The sequence below is a fragment of the Habropoda laboriosa genome, unplaced genomic scaffold, assembly GCF_001263275.1.
Source record: "Habropoda laboriosa isolate 0110345459 unplaced genomic scaffold, ASM126327v1 scaffold101, whole genome shotgun sequence".
Lineage (NCBI taxonomy): Eukaryota > Metazoa > Arthropoda > Insecta > Hymenoptera > Apidae > Habropoda > Habropoda laboriosa.
In genome coordinates, this window is record NW_017100207.1 from 676,477 (window position 1) to 695,720 (window position 19,244).

Consider the following 19,244-nt stretch of genomic DNA (forward strand, 5'->3'; position numbering starts at 1 on the left):
AAAAATAGAAAATAAAAACGAGAGAAGAATCATAGAATAAAGAGACCAAAATTTACTCGAATTCTCCGCAAATTATTTTCAAAAATTTCTCACAACTTTTCACAAACAATAGAAAATAAAAAAGAGAGAAGAATCATAGAAGAAAGTGACGAAAATTTACTCGAATTCTCCGCAAATTATTTTCAAAAATTTCTCAACTTTTCACAAAACATAGAAAATAAAAAAGAGAGAAGAATCATAGAATAAAGAGACCAAAATTTACTCGAATTCTCCGCAAATTATTTTCAAAAATTTCTCAACTTTTCACAAAAAATAGAAAATAAAAAAGAGAGAAGAATCATAGAAGAAAGTGACGAAAATTTACTCGAATATATCGTCGGTGGATTTTTGAGAATTCTCCACAAATTGTTTAACCTCCTATAATTAAGGAAAAAAGATCGGCAAACATGATTTTCTGTGACACACAAGTGACGAGAAAAAGCCAAGTAACCAAAGGGTTAGAGTGAATCAAACACGTTGGTAATGAACGTGGAAAAAAGGGTGGGCGAGGAGAAATCGAAGAGGGAAGAAGGAAAAAAATAATGAAGGGATCCGCGAAGGTAGAGATTAGACGAAGGAGAAGACTCTTTTTAGTCCGGCATCGATACCACGGAGGTGTTATGTGTGGAGTGACTGATGAGTTTTCCGCTCGATTGGATAACGGGCGAAGCCAACACTCGCTCATTTTTGTATCTTTTTCCATCCCTCCACCGTCAGTGGCATCGTCCACGTGGTGTTCGACCTAAATCTAGAACGAGCCTGATGGATTCCTCACTGCATTGCGGTTTCTGATAAAACGAATCAAGGTGTTCGTTGAATGACCGGCAACTCGTGGAACGGGGCGATTTTATACCTCGACTATAACAGAGATCCGTAAAATTGAAATACACGAAGAACAAGAGCCTGTGTTTTTAACACAGATCCAACAGAATAGAAATTTCATCGTTCATTAACGGTTCATTTAACAAATCGAACAATCGATGAAATTCTAATTGCAACGTTCGATTAGTACCTGAACTTACACAAATTAGAAATATCGCTAATCAGTGTTCGTTGAAAGAAAGAAACATTCTAACAGAAATTTCATGCATGGTAAAAAAAAAATGATCCTTCGATAGAATTACGATTGCAACATTCGCAGATACGTGTAAGAATTGCCACATGTAAGGTCTGATATCAAATAGAAATTTCACGCGTCGTCGAGAGTGGTCCCTCGATAAAATTACAATTGCAACATTCATAGATGTAAAAGTTCGACGGAAAAAAAGGAGAGAGAGAGAAGAAGAGAGACTTGGTTGAGGCGGCGACGACATGTGCACGGTGGCTAAAGTCAAGAAAATCGAGCATGTCGAGGATCGAGGGAATCAGAAAGGAGGAGGCACTTTAGACACGTCGCCTATCAAGAGCCGAACCATGCTTCCGGCAAAACACAAAGGCCGCCTTCATTCCTCCTCGTCGTCATCCACGGCGTCGTCCTCTTTGACGACGACCAAGTAATCGAGCCTGACCACTCTCTTTCGTCCAACTTGAGGCGACTTGTTATCATCATGTTAACGGGACGCGTGTCTGTTCTGACAGATTTTCTATTCGCTCGAACGTCACACACGTATCGGAGAGACATCGACTGTGTTCAAGCTGGAAAGCATCAAAGTCACGAGCAGAATAATCGCGACGTTCGTTTATGGAAAATTAATTAAAATAGTTGGAAAAAAGAACGACAAATAGTTTCGTTCAAACTTCCTTACGCTATGTGGCAATTTCATATGCATCAGGTTAATAGTTAAGTACCGTGGTGTACGAAGACGAACAATAGAACGGCTTGAAAAGGCGTAAGGGAGACGATCGGGACGATAAACTGAGAACTCGCGACAATTCAACACCCTTTGCGCCCTTAGTCGAGGGAGAGAGCTGCAGCCTGGCAAATTGAGGCTGTGAAAGATTGTGGGATGCTCGGAGGGTGGTCGAAGAAATACAAATTAACCAAGGAATGTCTGTGGAACGAGAAAAATATCAAATATAGAAGCCTCTATAGAGAAAAATAAATAAAGCAAAAATAAATTCCTAGGAAAATCGTAGAGACAGAGAAGGAAAAGGAAGAAAAGGGGAGAGAGAAACAGAAAGAGAGAGCGCTGAAGGGGAAGGAAAGACAAAGAGACAGGAAAAGAAGGAGCGGAAGAGGAGGAGGAGGAGGATATCAGGGTGAAAAGCAACCCTCGAGGAGACACGCAGATAGTCAGCGGTCTTAGCGTGTCGCTTAGCACCCTATCTGCCGAGATCTTCTGCCTCGGGTCCAACCCCAGCTCGGCCCCCCGGGGGCTGCGTTTGTCGTGAGCATTACTCACTTTCTAGACGCCTGGGTGGCACTGATGTCACCCTTGCACGCCAGACCGGACACTTTCCTCCTGCGGCCTGGACGCGTGTACGCGCGTGGACCAGAGAAGCTCCGATAGGCGTGAATCCTTCCCTTCAGATTTATGGGCTCGCACTCTCGCGGCCCAGTGTGCTACCAAATACTAACCAAAGGGATTTTCACACAGTCCTCTGATGAGCGATCTTTGACTGTGGAATTTTGCGAATTTGTTTATAATATTTTTTTCCGAATTAACCCATCGTAGAACAACCCATTAGACTATTACAAAATCAAGGGACGCAGAAAAAGAAATGAATTCAATTTTTTTTTCCGGCGGTCACCCATCCCAAAGGTGATCGCGACGAGTGAAGCTTTACTCTGATTATCGAGCAAGACTCGACACTACAGACTCCCCCGATCTCGCCCCAAATTTTAACCATCTAACTTACTTAAATCTTTTATACTGTAAGTTACTTACATACTATAGTAACTTCGTTTAAAGTAATCAATTGAATAGGTTATCGATACATAAAATTTAATACACAAAAATATTTCTCTCACATTAACACTCCAAATTAAATGACACTATACGATCACTTTACCCCAACGAAAGGGTTAAAGAATTAAAAAGAATATCCAAGTTCAAACCATTAAAAAAAAAAACATTAACGTGATATCGACTTTACCATATTCATTACTAAACTTCGTTCACAATTTACATATAATATTCCGTACACCTGGCTGTCAATGTGTTAGCTAAATCTTCCAAGTACAGAGAGTGCTCGTACGATTCTTAAAGGGATCGTAAATTCCAGCTTTGGAGCAGCTCTTCCTGGTCGTTCGTTCAAGCATAAATCCCTAGCTAGCTGCATATTCAGTAGCCATTCGAGCACAAATGACAAGGTAGCAGCATTTTCCTGGTACCATATGATTTTACGAGTCGTCTAATAAAATATTCCAAAAATAACCCACCATACCCTATATACATACATGTATACACACTTACGCATACCAATATAAAAAAAAACAACAGTGTCATCTTGAAAAATTGATCTCGAGAGTTCTTTCTAAAGTCTGACGATGTGGAAAAGCGCGAAATCCTCCAGGAATCTATGGCAGATTAACGAGATCCACGTGTCCGGTATTATCGGCACGCACCCAAGACCACTTGTTCGAAGGGAGAGAGCAACCTGTAGAGGCTGGCATACCGCACCGCTCTCGCACGAGAAACGAAGCAGGAATTCAGGGTTAGCTGCACGATGCCAAATATAGATCGGAGTGTATGTGGGAACACGTGTACGCGGCCATAAATATCTCCTTTACGTTTCGTGAGTGCAATAAGAGCGGGCTGCCATCGAACCGCAGATGCGCCATGCATAATTGGACGGCCGTGTTAAACGCACTGACAGTCGAATTAATTTTCTGTTTTACAAAGAGAGACGGCGAGAGGGACGATTTTACTCTAAGCTCGAGAAAACGCGATATTGCGATAGAAAATTCGATCACATTCTAAATAATAGATCTGTGAAATAGAAAATTCGATCAGTCGTTCGTAACTTTTAGTCTGTCCATGATTCTCAGTTTCTACTTGCATTAAGGGATACGTCACTCCTCCATTTTGTAACATTTTTACGTTTCAAAAATTGGAGAGAAAAGCTGAGAGCTATGTTTATATCGTCTGAAAAAATTGAAGCTTTTCGTCGAGCATTTATCTAGGAAGAAAAATTTAAAGAGGTAGTGTATCCCTTTAAACGAGAACCTGAGAAGCTAGATAAACATCCACTTGCATTGCCATTGTTACGAGTGACAAGCTCCTCCGTAATTCAGCCAGAACTTGTTCCGCAGCGAACGATGAATATTTATACGGTCGTAGGGCCGTGTTCACCTTGCCCATTACACTTCATATTTCCGGGATTCCTTTGAAAACGATATTACGCTTGAAAAACTAGCTCATCCGAGAGAAAGAATCTCAAGAAAACACTCTCGTCTGGAATATATCACCGTCCAGAATCTGTAATTCTCTTCGTCCCTTAAGTACGAAGGTCCAGCAAATCACAGTTTAATCGAAGGGAAAAAAAGAGAGAGGCGTCGATTTCACGCGTGATTCGTCGTTCCAGAAAAGAACGAAGAATGCAGCTAACCACCACCCTCTTGTATAAGTTATTCAGCGTTTAAGGGAGGTTCGATAGCGGAGAGGAGAGGGAGGGTGGTCCCATAAATCATGGCATTTTCAGATTTCCTTTTATCAGCGGCACTCTGGCGGTGACCAGCGTTGACCCACGCCCATAAATATCCCCATTAATATTAACTTAGGCTAGAAGGCGAGAATCGCGAGCGAGCGAAACGAGCCCGGGCAAAAAAATCCAGGCCAGGGGGGAGTGAGGGGAGTGAAAAAGAAAAAATCTCGTATGCCGGGGACGAATCTCATATTGGACGCAGCTGGGAATTGGTCGATCGAAAAATTCATGGTGAACCGAATTTCTCAGCCAGGGGTCCACCCTAGGGGTGAGAATATTAGTTTTATTTCCTCCTCGTTGTTTCCGGAATTTCGTGGTCAGAGACCGCGTTGTTCGTTCGTCTCTCGCATTCTTAACCCTCTACCGTCGAGGCGGAGTCTCGGAGACTCTATCTTTCTTGTTTCCTCCTTAAAATGAAATTAATACAACCAACCGCTATTTTCTCTAATGTTCGTTAGGAAAATGTGTAGTAAAGGTAAATCGGTAAGAAAAGTTGTCAGAAATATTCTGTATTGTAGTATCGGGGCCTCCATACCCAAATAGGAAACCTCGAAGGGAGAATACACAGGGAGTAGTTGGAGTAGTGCGCAAACCCTGGGCTTGCTAAGCCGAAGGTCCCGGGTTCGATTCCCGTCGAGTCCCTAAAAATTTTTCCCTAGGTTCCTACAATATTTATGTATGAACTAACTGGAAGTTCTAGAGTTTCGTAGACTCTATGTCGGGCCTTTAAGTCCCAAAAACGGTGTCTCGATGGTAGAGGGTTAAATATAAATCGAAGTGTGATCGTACGTGCGTAATGAAACTGGGTGAATTAACACTCGCACGACGAATTTGACTCAACAGCGGATAAAGTCAGGCAATTCAGATCACGTTTGTTACAGGAAATACACCTATTTTACGTATCAAATGTAAATAAACAAGAAAAAAGTATATATATTTGAAAGTATACACATTTATACCCAATTCTTTCTTGAAACGCGTGTACAATAGAAATTTTGCTATCGCCTTCCGAGGGTTAAAAGAAAATAAGAAACTTGCAGTACACTATTTCATCTCCTAAATTTCTTTCTCCTCTCCAGACTCTACTCGCGTTTACATCTTCCTGCGTTTTTATTTATCTTACTTTGCACGATAACGAAGCGATTGTTACACTCACTGTTGCATACCAGAAAGTTCGGATTGCAAATAACGTCTACGATCGAGGAGAACGAAGAAGGTGTTAAGCTAGGAAAAAAGATCGAAGGTTTTTCGGTGAAACTAGCGAGAGATGACGAGGCGTTTCCGGATTAGGAACGAAACTTCCCTTTCTTTTACACCGGCCGACGACACGCGTGTCTACTAATCTCGTTTCTTCGAGATGTTCGATACCTCCGCGTCTACTCGAGCCTCGCGCTTTCTTGCAACGCCCGCTTTCTCGCCCGGCGGATCGACCGCAAGAAAAGTGCAACGCGCGAAATGGAGATCGTGACGCGTGAAATGCAAACGGCGACATCGCGAGCGTGACACGCGCCTCTAATCGCTCCGCCGCGATTAAAAATGAGGAAAGCTTATTGTCGAGACAGTTTCGACACCTCTCGCTTTTTCCTGCTCCATTAGACCGAAAATTTAGGTTTTTTTTTTTCTTTTGTTTCGGGACCTGAATTCCCGAATAGTCGATATCATAATTCGAGGATAAAAACGGTTAGGAAGTAACGTGATGCTCCACTTCTACTTGATCTCTCGTTTTTCTAACTTAACGCTTTGAAATTATCGAGATTTACTGTATTTTGTCGGCCATCGAAAAGGATAGTTTTCAAAACGCTCTATTCACTGGACAAATGGATATTTTCACTTGTAAAAAATATTTTTGCGTTCTTGAAAGATGGTAGAATAAGCACAGAAATTTGCAAAAGGATACGTGTAGCACTTTCTTTGTTTTAAATTTCCAAAGAATTAAGTTTTCTTCAGCCCTTAACCCGAGATTTTCCTCACATTCTTCCGACCATTATTTCACGATCTCAATTATAATAAATAAATTCTGCAACAATCTCCGATCTCTCATTTCTATCTTGATTAACGTGCTCCATAAAATAAATAAAAACGTACCATTCGAAAAATTCACAAAAATTCCATTAAAAACGTGTTTCATCGATTCCATTATACCAATATTAATTCCCCAGAAAGCAGCATCCACCAGCAACCTTCACCTCGGTTGTGCACGGCGTTATTAAGCCATCAAATACACGGTCGGGGATTATAAAATCATACTGGTGATTTTTCTCGATGTTAAGAAGATCGTCGGACGCGATATTGAATATATCGATGCCTTTTAAGCGCACCGAGAGCAAGCCTATCTATCTATCCTCCTTCCACTTATCCGTTCTTTCACCGCAAAGGTTCGATTATTTTCAGCACGAAGCGAACTCGATGATGATGACGATGCCTTTTAAGCCTGCATCGGCTTAATTGATTTATTTCTGAGAGGGTCCAAGGAGTCAAGGTACTCCGGGGTCGCTGATTGGCCGACAGAGAGGGGCCATCATGTCAGACAGGACGATCAGGAGAGGCCTCGGAGAAGGACCTCTTTCTCCTTTCTTCGATCTTATCCTTGAAAGGCTCGACAATTAAGGATAATAATTACGGTGTTCCGGCTACTGATCTCCCGGCTACCGGTCTTTCGACGACCAAGAGCAGAGAACGAGAGAGAGAGAAAGAGAGAGAGAGAGAAGAAAAAGGAAAAAAGAAAACAACGTGGCCAGACTACAATGTGGATATATAGCGGTAACGAAAAGTGGCCGATTAATAATGGCTCAATTCTCACCAGAGATGTAATTATAAACGATTTCGGGGTTGAACATTGTAATTAGAGTATTTAGCCGAGATTCGGTCGCCTCCGCGATGCGTTCGTAATTGCCGACGATTTTTATTGATCGTAAAGTGACTGGAATTCTTGAAATTTTTCAACATTTGAACGGTGACTTTTCTTTTTTATTATACAATTTAGTATATTCGAGTGAAATTTTTGTTCGTTAAGGGAGTAAAATGGAAAGAGGAAGATTCCTAAGGTCTTCGTGTTTCTTGTACGCCAGAGATTTGCTAAATCATCCGCTAATTACTCCCTGAAGTTCCTCTTAAACGTACCATTTACAAATTACAGACTTCTAATGTCCTTTTCTCAAATATAAAATAACTGAATGAAAATTTTCAAGAATACTTTAATCTCGATTAGAATTTACGAGGGTGAAAGGTATCGAGTTAAGGTATGATCGAAGCCAAGCTTCTCGTCGAACAACAAACATTCGTTTTACTACCCCCTAGCACTACTTATTTTCCTTCCAAATTACACGATACCTAAGATCGACTCGCTGAGAGCTTTACGATGATTTTATTGATTCTCAAACACGGCTTATCGTCTGTTATTGCTCGTGAACGGAGTTCGACGTTCGCGCGAAATGCCTCGGGCAGAGGAGGGAATGAAATTCCCGGTCGAAAGACGCTCCTTGCAACCACGTGGAATTTCTTTCGCGGAATTTCATCGCATTTTCAGTGTCCCTTGTGTTTTGTTCCCCGTAGACAAAAAAAAAAAATGAAGAACGATCGTAATCGCTGCTTAAATATTTTACACATATTGAGAAAAAAATTTAACGATTCTAAATGGAAAAATTGTCGGACAATATTATTCACTGGAGAAGAATTCAGCCTCGTCCATAGATTTCAGGTATATAGTGGAAGGATCGATCGATCCACTCGTGGATCAACGTCCCTCTTTCGCCGTGGCTTCGGATCGCGGCATAAAGGGCCCTATCGGATGTTTCCAATTTTCTGGCGCGCCTTCCAACTACCGTACACTGGCCACTATACGGAATCTCCGTTGAAAAAAATGAGATCAGACGGTGGCTAGGGGCAGGAAGGCGTAAGCGTTTAAAAATCGGGGCAGAAAAAAGAAGTGGTCGAGTGTGACGAAAAGATTTTAAAATGAAACCGACGAATTCGAGTAATCCACCGATCTCCTCGTCGAGTAACAAATTCACCCACGAATTTTTATTACTAATTTTCACAACCTCTCGATCGACTTTAGGATCTAGGGACCGAAGATCGAATAACAAATTAGTAACGAAAATAATTCGGTCAGGAAAGGGTTAAAAAATCTCGTAAATTAACCGAGGATCAGAGATTTTCCATCGGTAATCCGTTACGGTGGAAAATTTGAAAGAAACGAAGGGTGGAAAGAATGGAAACACGAAGAGGAGGAATTAGACGAAGCTGAAGTAAGGAGAAGTCGAACGAAAGAGAGGAATCCTGCGGGAGAACGAAAGGAGAGAGAAATGTCCGTAAAGAGAGGAAACGTGGAGAGAGAAGAGGAGAGAGAGAGAGAGAGAGGAGCGCGTCCAACGCGGACATTCGTCACACGACATCAAACGCGGCTGCCGCCCGTTGGAGACTCGACCGACCGACTCTAAAGACTCCGGTCGATCAGCCATGAAGAGAGGGCGCACACTCAGGAGGAATCGCAAAAAAATCGGGAAAAATGAATGGAAGGAGGAAACAGCCGAGCCGACTTTGTAAGCAACTCTGTCGCGCTCTCCTTGTTACACTACTACTCGATTAATTTAACAACGCGTTTCCTAACCCTTTGAATATCGACGTTCGTTAGATTGGATCACGTCGTTTTCCACCCATCTTCCTCCCATCTATTCCATCGATAAACGTGAAAATCGTTGACAGAATTCAGAAAAAGAGATTCCTCTCCATCTATTCCGAGAAAATCTTCAAAAGTTTCTCCGCTCCAAAATGGCGAATCTGCGTAGAGATCGATATCTAAGCCTATCGTGAGAGGCTCTCCCCACCTGAAAATCACGCAAGAGCAACAAGTGCAAGAGGAAGAATGCAAAGAGGCGAAGAAACGATCCGAGGAAAATACTGTGGACGGAAGTGGAGTAAAAAAAAAAACAGGGAGAAAAAGTCGAGCAAGGCGCGAAGAAAAGGGACCACGAACATGTATGGTCCAACGAGATGAAGCGAAGACGAAGAAGAAGAAGGAGATGAAAAAAGGAAGAAGTGGAAAATCTCGAGAGAGATCTCGAGATGCAGATACACTGGTGACGTGTATTGACTTTGTAATCGCGACCTTGAATTATTGTACGAACGATGACGAGGCGGTATTTAATGTATCGAAAGAGGTTCCGTGGCTGATTCTTACCGTCCAGTCATCCCAGTCATTGTATGTTCCAGGATTTCTGAACCGGTAGCTGCCTGAAGGTGGCTACCGTCGTTGATCGTTCAATATACAATGCTCTGAGAACTATTCCAGTAGCTGGATCCGCTAGCCCGAGGCGCGGATGATCGATTAAAATCTTGGCAAAGCTAGAGAGAGAGAATGTTTCGTTCTCTCGAGTAGCTAATTTCAAGCTTTAATAATCTAAGAGGCAAATATTATATGTTCAATCTTCTGTTTCTCGAAACTTTTCTCCGCTACCAGAAGAAACCACCTCGTTTCTTTCGTTCGCCTATTGCTTGGAAATTAATTAGCCAGGCGAAAAGATAATTTCAGGGGTGAAATTTCATAGTGTGCAGTAGTATATTCTGGCCAGCTCGAACGAGATTTTACGACAGAGAAGATTTCGCGAAACAATCTTGCATCCGAGGAGGGGGAAGATTTTCTTGCCAAGGGATTGGTCCATGGTTATCCGCATAACTGCGAACAATTATCTCTCGGTTACGGATTTTTCAGTCGCGTTACAGCCACGATAGCGTGCTGTCGACCGTTAAAAGCAGCTAGACGCTCCTTAAAAGGATTTATCACTGTCGTTACATCGACCGTCAGGCCCGATAGCCTGTTCGAACTAGCGCTAGCTATAATTACAGTGATCCTGCGCCCCGGAAAATTTGCCAACCTTTTTGCCGTTGCTGTTTTCTGAATTAGACTCGAAACCGATGTAACTACCGTTTCCTGGAGGAGCTTAAAATTGTCAGAATTTGAATAAATCGTGAAATTGTCGACTTGGAATCTTGAGAATTAAATCTCGCAATTTCTGAATTCGACTCTTCTGTCAAATTCCAATTTTGGGAGAAGGAAAAATTTCGCAATGTCCTGAATTCGCAAGAAACTCCATATAGTTTAGGCAAATTCGATATCTAGATACTGAGAAACGGTGTCGAAAAATCGAAGAGACCGGAATCCACCAAGAATATACTCGTACGCTCTAGAATTCCAATTTCGTTCCCTTCACCGGCGCTCGATGTTCCGTCAGATCAACGTCAGTCACCCCGTGAAACACGGGATCCTGAACTTCCACGTTAATTTGCCTATCTTCCAAGATGACTTCACAGATTCGTGGATCGATCAGCCGGTACACCGTGACTGCCTGGTATCTCGAACGAGAGAGAATTGAAAAATCCGCGACAGCCGCGCAGCTTTTACACGGATTCCGGACATTTTTCACCCTGGATAGCTTTCATGGCGTCGAACGAAAAACGATCGTCACCACGGCTAAAGTCTAAATTTAAACGAACGCCGCTCTAAGTGATATCAACTCGGTTCTTCCGTCGATCGTTCCGATTTCAAATGGTCCCCGGGTGTGAGAAGTTATTCCATCGCGAAGCCCCGTTTCTTTTCACCATTGTTCCACGCGGTGGAAGGATTTTCGACCTGTGTCCTCTCTTGTACACAAGTCGAGAGAGGTCTGGTATGTTGCACGAACGAACGAACGAACGAATTTCACGCCGGAATACCGGACACGTTTTTGCCCACCAAGGCTGCACACTTGAGGGAGCAAGCTGCCTCTAATCCTCGCGGATAAAACTACCGATCGAGCTGTGTGCATGCCGCTGGTGATGCAGCCGCGTCACGGGGAATTCAGGTTAATTTGTAGCTGTAATGATTCATCGAGACTGATTGGGCGTTTCTTCGAACCGGCATTTTCCTATCCTTTATATCACGTTATAAACTTGCCCGTTCCTGTGTGTGACGTTTATTTACGCTGAATTTTAAACAGTCTCGCGTTCTAAACCGTCAGGTGTTCCTGTTTCGTCGATTAATCGTTACTTTAACGGATACAGATTCCCGGTTAATCGTCGACTCACCTCTCTTCTCGTATGAAAAATAAGCGACACACGGGCGAAAGAGAAGGAGGTGGTGGTGGTGGAGGAGATCGAAACGTGTCGAGAGTTAACGGTGTTTCACTCGGTAGAAATGCAAGCGCGGGGCCAAACCGAGCTGCTTTCATAAAATCAGTGAACTGTGTCGGCTGCCTGGCGACGACGCCGACTCCGAGACTGCGACTGCGGCGGCGGCGACAGCTTTTGACCCGGCAAAAACCGGGCACGTCCGCTGAATTTTTGGCTGAATCTTCGATCCCCGTGGCCCAGCGCGAAACTGCCAGATATGCAGCCCACAGAATCGCGAATGTCCACACGGCATATGGCCGTTCACCGTCTCTCCTCTCTCTCTTTCGAAACACGTGAAGTGAAAAGAAATTGTTTGCGAATTGCTCGATTCGTAAATGCGAGGATCACGCGGGGAAAATTAATAAGATCGTTGGAATAGCGGAGAATTGTGATTGCGAAGCGTGAAAGGGATGGTTATCGGTCAATTCCAACGGATAAAGAAGATTCCTCGAGGCGAAATCACACGAGGGCTAATCTTCGTGGAGTAAGAGGCCAATTAACACTTCTAATCTCGAGAAGCGGCGTTTCTCGCTAATCCCAAGACAAAATCGGCGGTCTTGCCCGTTATCTTGGACCATTGCCGACGTTACTTATCCATTGTCTCGGGCTTAAGGGAAACGGTAGCTAGATCTTAAATCTAAATTGCATCTGTTTGTCACCGTCTCCCTTCCCCCACCCCTATTCGCGTGACAAACGTGTCCCTCTGACAACAATTAACACGCCACCAGCGAACGATCGAGAAAAGCTAATCTAAGGAGAAACTGAAAGATTTCGTGCGAAATCTTCTAATTAGAAATCCACTCACAGATCCAATTTCCCGTTCGCTCTTTAGAGAACTATGTAAAATGTCAAATTTGACCAATTTTGCGATTGAATCGTACCTACAAACGAGGAAATCTAAAATTGCATTTTCTCAGTGAAAAAAGAAACGATCGTAAATTTTGCACGACGAACGATAATTACAATTATCGACATGCCGGTAGGAAATGTTGAAATATCGTTCGAGGGCAAAAGGGTTAATATAATAATCGGTGTAAAATACAGGTAAGAAGAGAAACGATAAAATTCCATTGGGAAAAAATGAGATTGAAGTGATTTTCTGAATTAGAGATTCGTTAAATCATTATCAATGATTGATGTAATATCAATCAGCCGGTATTATAATCAGCTGGTGTGTGTCTAGATTGACAAACTGGTCTGTCAGTGAGGTTGGCAGACGCGGAATTCGCCGCGCGATATATCGAAAATTGGGATGTCTGAAATCGGCCCGTTAATGCGTTAATCCGCCGTTCCGTTGGGAAAAACTCTGTTCGACCGGTGAAAAAGCTGAAATCGATCACGGTTTGTCCGTGGCGAATGCGGCTGACTAAGCCGCGAGTTATGCCCGGTTCTACACACATTTACGTACCGCTATATCTATTTATCGAACTTGTCCAGCACGCCCCAGCTTCCTCTCTCTTTCTCTATCTCTCTGTTCTCGTTTTCTTCTCTTCTCCCTACCACATGCAACGCAACTGGAACTCGCTCAGATCGTATCTTTGCCGGATTTTTCAGGTAATCACCAGAGCGCGCCGATCAGTTTCAACAGCGATAATTGATTTCCAACTACCGATCGAACGTTCGTAAAAATCTCCGGTAAATTCGTTCTATCTAACACAGCTACCGAATGACACCGTGCTTAATTCCTACGTTTTCTAATTAACTCCGATGAATTTCTATGGCATTTTCTTATTTTCGAATCTTCCAAAGAGTGGAATTTCTCGTTGAGAGATTTTTCTGAAATTTCTGATTAAAAGATTTTCCTGAAATTTATCACGGAGATTTTTCCGAAATTTCTCATCGAGAGATTTTCCATATTCCGACCATGATCAGCACCACGAGCGTGGCTCTCAATTACAAAGCAAAGGGTTAAGGAGCAAACAATCGCGGCGAATCGAATACAGGAAGCACTGGACCGTTTTCTTGCCCAACGGAACACGTTCATCGAGCGAGCGAATCTTTCGAACAATCCTGAGGGTCTTATTCGGATGCTTCAGCGCTTGGTATGCCATGCCAGGGATAACAGAGAGAGATGGACCGCTCTGTGTCTTATTAGGGAATGCATTGTGACCGCTGTTGTGGCAATCACAGCTGATTGCGTGAAAATTTCACGGATAAAAGAGACTGACACCAAAAACCGCACAAGGGCAGCCAATTCTCCGCGCGTGTTTCCACGTTTCAAGGCTCTTTTCCATGATTATTCCGCTATTTTTTCCTACGTCGAACGTGTTTCAGCAACGTGGGAAATTAGAGAGATACGTAGATCTGTATCATATGAATCACTTCTGGTCCACGATAATTACAACTGTAATATTCATTTCTCGAGTCGATACTCTAGGTGTTCTACTAACATTCAGAGGAAGACCGAAGTTCCAAGGATTTAGTGCAATCGCTGTTTCCTTAGAATTAAATAATCTTGAGGAAAGAGAACGGTAAACGACTTACTTTCAAGGTGAGAAGCGCTCCAGGAAATATACCAAGTGCAGCGAGACTCTGATTGTCGTCGATCAGCTCGTGCTCGCCCAACATCAGATGCTGATCGTAGGGTCCAGCACCACAGATCTGCATCGTCTGAAAAACAGAACAAAAAAAGACATACTTTAATTCTCGTACAATTCACAATTTCAATCGTTCATTCACCGAATTTGGTTCTATTTTTTATAGTAGACACTGCAAGTTTTCTTTCTTTTCTCTCGGCGAAAAGGTGTAATTTAAATCACACGATACTTTCTGCACGAACATAATTGAGTACCCGGACGTTTATGAACGCCAGTGTGCATCAAGCAGCGGGGACACAAAGTGTTCGCCATAAAGCGGCGAAAATGAGTCGCGGTGGCAAGAGATTCCAGGAACGTACAAAATTCCAGCGGGCCGTGTTACCTCCTTTTGCAGGCATTGAACTCCAAAGCGAACCGCGACGCGACCAGGGAGAAGAAACCGATGGAAAAGGACCGAACAGTCGGAATCGAGGAGCATGCGTCCCGGGTAATTGCTTAATTTGTGGAAGCAACTTTGAGAACGATCTCGAGTTTGCCCTTCGTTCAAGAACAGGAGGCCAACAGCTGCCCCTGTTGCCTCGTGTAAACGTGCAGGTCGGTTTCTGTTTTACGAGCGAGTAACCGGCGGGAGAAACAGCCAGAAAAGTAGAGAGAGAGAGAGAGAGAGAGAAGAAAACGGAGATGAGCACACACGAGAAAACCCTTTGAAAACTGAGCAAGTTTTCTTTCGTTCATTTGAGTGTATCAATGAAACCAATCGATTTATCGAGTTAATTCTTGAAGAATGTATGAAGAATGGTGAAGTAAGTACTATTTTACAAAGATGTGAATTTCTCAGCCTCTAATTTCGCGGATCTCCACGGAGGACCTCTGAAGTGACGAAAGTTACGGGATAATACCAGCGTTTACCCCGGAGAGAGAAAAAAGTACGAAAAGATAACCGGAGGGAAGAGTAGAAATGATTGGTTGGGTCAAGAAACTGATGCTTCCTCGTTAGGGTGTTTCAGCTCTCGAGCCACGAGAGGTGCTCGTCCAGAGCGATAAATAGAGGCGAGAGCTTAACAACATGTTTACGAGATACAATGGTAGAAGTCCAAATATTCGTTCACCTCTCGAATTATTTCGAAAGCCTACTCGAATCGTTAGAAAGAATTGCTCAATCCAAATCTTTCCTTTCCGAGCTTCAATTGTACACTTTTGACACCAATTGCCACAAGATTTCACATTTTTCATATTTTCATTTCATATTTTTGAAGAAAGACAAAAAAGAGGCGGTGTATGTCTGTCGTATTGATCTCGGAAACAAAACAGAAAGCCAGCGTGTCGATTCGTTCGTCACAGAGGAACAGTGGAATAGAACGGTGTAAAAAAGGAAGGGAGCCTGGTGACATGGAATGTGGTAGAAAGTAATATTTAGAGGTGGCAATCGGCGTTACCTATGATTACGTAAAACCGTGGCGCACCGGCTATTGTCCCGATTTGCTTGCTTGCTCGCGACTTTTGTCCGCGTTCGACCATGAAATTCGTCGATTTTTGCCGTTGCACAAAAACCAAACGCGAACTATCATTTTTGTCAAACTCTGCCCGATCTGTGTTACACCCTTTCGCACCAGTCGATACTTTCGAACCGGTATCCTCTACTAATCTTTGGCTACTTCGCAAAGGTAGAACGACGATCCATCGATCAGCCGGCATAGAGATCCCCGTCGCTGGAAAACGATCTTCCCCGGTTCAACACAGCCGCGAGATGCGCCGGCTTAAATTTAAGAGTTTTACTACTGGCCGGCTGGCAATTATTGCGGTAAAACCTGAGAGGAGGCAACGTTCTGTCCTTTTTGCCGCTTCGTTTTTGCGGGAAACCCCGGAGAAAAATTCGTGAACCCATTGCGGAGAGAAGAATCTACCTAGGGTAGATACTGTGTAGGTCTTCTGCGTCTTTCAACACGGAATCTTTCGTTCTCCGTCGATCGAAATCGCTGAGAATTGTTCCGCCGGTTCGTTAACCCTTTGACACATTTTTATCAAGGAACAAAAGTTACTTTTTGACTCGGTGCTCGTGCAAATGTATGCGCAAAGGAAGAGTAGAGTGTCCTGAATTCAATGTATGCCGATTTTTTCTATTTCTTTCAAGAGAGAATAGTGAAAAGGTTAAAATAAGGAGTGTGTTAGAAAAATAAAAATAAAAGTTTCGTTCGTACATTGTATCAGATATCAAAGAGTTCGCGTATATAAACTACTGTCGTTATTAATACTGTTAGAATGCTATTCAAAGCCACGATTCCTCGAACACGCGTAAAAATCCTACCCCCGAAGTGTTCTATACACCCGAACCGTCCAGTTTCTCTATTCCAATAATCCTCCAGGACTGATTCGAAGTTTTACATGAAAAAACAAGAGACGCCTCGAAGGAGAGATAGAAAGAGAGAGAATTGAACAGCCACTGGTACTGAAAGGGCCAGAGTGGAGCGAAGTGGAGTGAAGTGGAGTGGAGAAGTCGGAGAGGCCTGTTATTAGCGCGAGGTTTATGCTCTTTCGGCTTTTTGCCGGTGGCCTCGACGAGAAGGAGAAGGAGATGGCCACAGCCTCGCAATATAAATACGCTTAATAGTTTAAGCACACTGCCGGGGCCCGGGCATATGCTAACCAGCCATAACTACGGCTTTACTACTTTCCTCCAGTGAACGAACCCAAACGGGAGAAGAACCTGCTTACAGGGTGTCCGATTTTAGGAGGGACTCCGTCGTTTCTCTCCATCGTCTACCTCGAAAACGATCGACCCTCGTAAAAACCAACTGCGGAGGTAATCTCATTCAATTACCACGCGATCACTGTCATTGTCAGCAGCTACGATCGATTGGGGCTGTGAACGCGTTGAAAAAACATCGCGAAACGTGAACGTGTTTGTTTGTTTGTTTGTTTGATGAAATGGAAATTTTGTTTTTATTGTACACTCACCATTAGTTTTAGCTCTTTCAAAGTGATCTCCGAGGACACTTTCAGTTCGTGAGATCCTTTCAGGTTCCTCCTGGTCCTCGATGGCCTGGCGTTCTCCATTTTAGGTCTCTTCGCTGCCACCTGAGGCAGAATTCGAATTCTGAATTAAAATATTGGGTCAGAAGTTCGATTCTCTGAACAGAGATCTGAAGTGTAAACGAGAATATTTTAATTCAGAATAATTTTTTATCAATAAAGTTAGTTCAGGTATTTTCTTTCTTTATCAAATCTCGTACGAGTCCTTAACACGTCCATATCATTTCAAGCATGAAAATGAAAGAAAAATAAGAGAGAAGAGGGGAAGAGCAGGTGGGCTTGAGGTCGAGCCGTGGAAACGTAATGACGATTATTATCGTGAAATGAATGAGATGGGGCCAATCTCCTTATCGACCGACATCAATCTGAACCGGTGGACCGGTTCCAAGACACACACTCGACGGTGACTCGGCACGTCGGACCATTAACAAAAATCCCTTGTCGCTCGATGCTCGAGTAATTCACCGAGGCACGCTCGTAATTTCGTTGATTCGATCTCTTCGGGAACTATCGATTTTTTGATCCCCCCCGCTCACCTCAGTGTCGTTCTCTGCCTTCGCGTCCTCGTTCTCCTCCACGCACTTTATATAAATCGTCGCCCTGTCGTATCTCAGGCTCTCCAGACGTTCTTGCTCCACTCTGACCAGCATACACGCCGCGCACAGATCTGGAAACACAGAGAAAATAATCAAATTCGAAATTCTCCCTTTATTCAATTCTTACGCATATTCCAATTTCTACCGTCGCAAGATCTATCGAAAGAATGATAAAAGCGAACCGTATCATCTTTTAAAAGATAAAGAACAGAAGGAGAAACTTTGTTTCAATTACTACAGAAAATTCTATTCTCTACAGAGTCGAACGAATTAGCGATTCGTCAACGATCGACACCCAGCATCCATCTTCTCCTTCAGAAGCATCGAAAGCAACACCGAACCTGCCACAACGGCCACTTGGAAGATTCTCCTCCGACACCCTTTCCCGCAGGCACCCTTCGTTAACACCAGCCCGGGTCAGATTACATCGACACCACCCTCTCGAGCGACAAAGTTACAAAGTCACAAGAGAAACTACCAATAGCGTATGAAAGCCAGAGGGAGAGAGAGCAGAGGATCAGGGTGTGGGCGGTGATTTTGACGACGACGAAGCCGCCACTGGCTCTCAGTGGCCTCTTATCCCATGTATAATAGATTGCTTACGGTCGGCGAGATTAATACAGTAATTAATAATATACGGTGACCAGAGCCGCGTAAGAAGCGGCCATTGTTGCTGGCCGGACAGCGCAAAAACCAGGCAGAACCAGGCTCTCCTATCCAAGAGCCGGCTTTCAGGAGCGTTACGTCATGTTCAGACAGTTTTCCGCTAAAGGGGCTGCCCGCCAACCCCTGTACCAACGCTCTGACCCCGAATGAATTCGAATGTCCACCACCCTTCCCCTCCTCCACGGCCCTAATTACCCCAAGTATCGCCGCCGCTCCACGTGAACATCCCGCAAGAAGAGGCTGTGGAACAATGACCTAATGGCCAATGACCTGCTACTAGAGAGCTAAACGAACCCATCAATTTTAGTCTCCTAAGTACTGTAAAGTTGTATGTTTCTTTCTTTTTTGTTTTTTCAAGAGATTCGATTTTGATTTTGGGTAGATGGTACAGCGGTTTCTGGGAATGGATAGGTGGAAGGAGTTGGTACTCCGAATGAATTCAAATGTCCACCCTTGGACCTCCAATTACAGAGCGGTGCATGAGGGCGTACGATAGGATCGTTTGCTATCGAGTTTAATCGGAAATACGACGAACCTAAGCTAATCAGGGATGCGTAGGGCTGACTGAGAATCAGGAACACCCCTTTCCCACTCCCTTAACCCTTTCGTTCAGTTATTCTACGTCATCTCTTCTGGACGCATC

General features: G+C 43.6%; 1 protein-coding gene across 1 annotated transcript in view; it reads right to left on the reverse strand.

Moving 5' to 3' along the window:
- LOC108570640 (ubiquitin carboxyl-terminal hydrolase 48-like) overlaps positions 1-19,244 on the reverse strand; it is a 55,151-nt gene that overhangs the window by 10,308 nt on the left and 25,599 nt on the right. The window contains exons 13-15 of the mRNA XM_017932525.1: positions 17,876-18,006; positions 17,265-17,384; positions 14,257-14,382 (exon numbers count right to left, since the gene is read on the reverse strand). Of these exons, the coding sequence (XP_017788014.1) occupies positions 14,257-14,382; positions 17,265-17,384; positions 17,876-18,006 (377 nt within the window). The remainder of the gene's footprint in view (positions 1-14,256; positions 14,383-17,264; positions 17,385-17,875; positions 18,007-19,244) is intronic.